Here is a 2,822-nt window from a genome sequence, read left to right on the forward strand (position 1 = left end):
CGCCCGTGCCCGGCCCCCCCGCTGTCACTGCCGCCACCACACCACTGGCCCAGGATGCGAGAGCTGCCGCCCGTCCCATCGCGACTGGCCCTGGCGGCCTGCCACGCCCCGGCACCCCCACCCTTGCCTGCGTGAGTCCTGGGCCCCCACTTCCCTGCCCTCACCTGTCACTGTGTCCCTTGTCCCCTCCCATTCCAGAACCATGTGCTTCCTGCTTCTCCCCACACTGTCTTGGCCTCAGGGGTCCCCTCTGAACCTCCTTCCCACAGCCTCTCGCCACTCCCGGCCTGTCCTGCATTTCAGCCACATACATGGCCCTGCCTGCCAGCCAGGAGCTCGTCTCTCCAACACTCACAGACCCACAGTGATGATGATGTAAACATTTTCCAAGCACCCAGCCTAGGACCTGGGTGGCTGCAGGCACTCGGGTGACATTTATTGAACAGCTGAGGGGAACAGGGCAGCTGGACTTTCCTGAATCCTCAAATCAACTACATGGCGAAAGTACTCAGTTGTTAAACACATATTTACGCCGGGCTCGGTGGCTCAGCCTGTAATCCCGCGCCTTTGGGAGGCTGAGGTGAGTGGATTGCCTGAGCTCATGGATTCGAGACCCGCCTGGGCAGCGAGGCCTCATCTCTACATTAAATCAAAAAATCAGCCGGGTGTGGTAGCGCATGCCTGTAATTCTGGCTACTTGGAAGGCTGAGGCAGAAGGATCGCTGGAGCCCAGCAGGTCGAGGCTGCGGTGGCCAGGAGTGGCCACTGCACTCCAGTCTGGGCAACAGAGTGAGACCCCAACTCAAACAAAAAAACAAAAAAACCCCACATATTTACCAGTCACCTACTGTGTGCCAGGCAGGTATTGCCATCAGGCCCATTTTACAGATATAGAAACTGAGGCTAGAGTTTGGAAGTCCCCAGCAGTGGCTGTGTATGGCAGGGCTAGGATCTGAGCTCAGGAAATCACATTCTGGTGTCTCAGTTTGTCCCTGCCAAGCTCCTCTTGGGTACTGTCATGCCAGGTACCCTAGGGCAGCAGACCGAAGCACGGCCTTGGCAGCCAGTCAGTCAGCCTACTTTGGCTGGAATCCCAGCTCCTCTGCTTACCAGCTGCTGTGACCTGGGGCAGGTAGCTTAACCTCTCTGCACCTTGTCGCCTCCCTGTAGAGCAGGAAGAATAAGAGCATGTCCTTCACACACTGCAATGAAAGTTCAATGAGGGAATATACACATGGCCCTTTGAATAAAGCTCAGTATGGCACCTGGCCCGAAGGAAGGGCTTCCTGAGCATCTGCCAAGGTCACCTCTCCCCAGGCGAGGAAGGGGAGGCACAAGGCCATGTGTCACTTACCGTAAGTCTCACTGCCAGCAAGGAACTGGACTAGGGAGCCTGGCCTGCCTACATGCTGTGGTGTCCACTGGGTCACCCACCTGGACAAGTGCCCCTAGAAAGGGCCCACTTCCAGACCGTCCCACCTCCCTCTGGCAGCCCCTCTCACAGAGACTCTGTGACAGCTCGTTCCTACCTTCCTCCCTCCTCCAGCCTGTGACCCATGCCCTAGGGTAACTTCCACCGACAGACACAGACAGACGCATCCCCTGGCCTTCCCACTCCCTCTGCCTCTCCCTCACACATTCTTTGCCTCCCTCCCCTCTATTTCCTCCTGCATGAAGAATGTCACGTGGACCAACTTAGAGACCATGCTTGTCCTCAGCTCTGCACTCTGGTCCCATCTCCATGCAGGACTTCCCCGAGGCCACCATTATCCAGGTTCTCTACCCCCTACCTCCTCAGGGCCTCCTCTCAGTTGGCTGGTCCCTACCAGCAAGAGGAGACTCACCTGGCCTGAGGGTGGGGTGGGCCACATCCTGGGCCTGGACAGGGCCTGGGAGCCGGGATGGTCATCCTCCTGAGAGTCGCCATATCCTCCCAGGCTGAGCTGAACGCTGCCCTCCACACCTGAGTAGGAGACCACAGTGCTGTGAAGGGTCTGAGAGCAAGGGATGAGACTGACTCCCGTGGCAGAGCTGCTGCCTTTACATGGGAGTCTGCATCTCCCCTCCTCCATCCAAGGTGTACCGAGGGGAAGTGAGGCAAAGCAGTCAACCTTGGGTCAGAAGGAATCGAGGCCTGACTCCACCCACCGATCCCCTGAGTAGCCCCCTCTGATGTCCACGAAAGCCTCCGGAGAGAGGGATCCAGAGCCCCACCAGAGATGGAGAAACAGAGGTTCAGAGAAGGGGAGTCACTCTCTTAAGAACATACAGCTGTCTCAGCTCCTGACCATCCCAAGACTCTTCTGGGCTCTCAGGGATCTGCCAGTCCAGAACTCCCAAATCTCTTTGAATCAAAAACCTTTAAGTCCAGGTCTCTTCAAAAAGTGGCCCATGAACCTGGCATTGGCATCTATCTCACTCTAGGATGCCTGATAGAAATGTAGATCCCAGGGCCCTGCAGAAGTCCTGGAATTTGTTTTCTTTTGTTGCTTTTTTTGAGCCAGGATCTTGCTCTGGTGCCCAAGCTGGAGTGCAGTGGCATGATCATGGCTCATTGTAGCCTTGAACTCCTAAGCTCAAGAGATCTTCCTGCCTCAGCCTCCCAAATAGCTGAGACTACAAGTGCAGGCCACCACGCCTGGCTAATATGTTTTTGTTTTTGTTTTTAAAACATTTCCTGGCTGGGCGAAGTGGCTCATGCCTGTAATCACAGCACTTTGGGGGGCTGAGGCAGGATAGCTTGAGGCTAGGAGTTTGAGACCAGCCTGGGTAACATAGCAAGACCCTGTCTCTACAAAAAATTTTTTTTTTTTTTTTTTTTT

At 55.7% G+C, this 2,822-nt stretch overlaps 1 protein-coding gene across 1 annotated transcript in view; it reads left to right on the top strand.

Moving 5' to 3' along the window:
- The window catches only part of NTN5 (netrin 5), an 8,322-nt gene that overhangs the window by 598 nt on the left and 4,902 nt on the right, over nucleotides 1-2,822 (top strand). The window contains exon 2 of the mRNA XM_021707826.1: nucleotides 3-131. Coding sequence (XP_021563501.1) covers nucleotides 3-131 — 129 coding nt within the window. The remainder of the gene's footprint in view (nucleotides 1-2; nucleotides 132-2,822) is intronic.

This window comes from Carlito syrichta, unplaced genomic scaffold, assembly GCF_000164805.1.
Source record: "Carlito syrichta isolate Samal-C Ts95f unplaced genomic scaffold, Tarsius_syrichta-2.0.1 Scaffold126461, whole genome shotgun sequence".
Classification (NCBI taxonomy): Eukaryota; Metazoa; Chordata; class Mammalia; order Primates; family Tarsiidae; genus Carlito; species Carlito syrichta.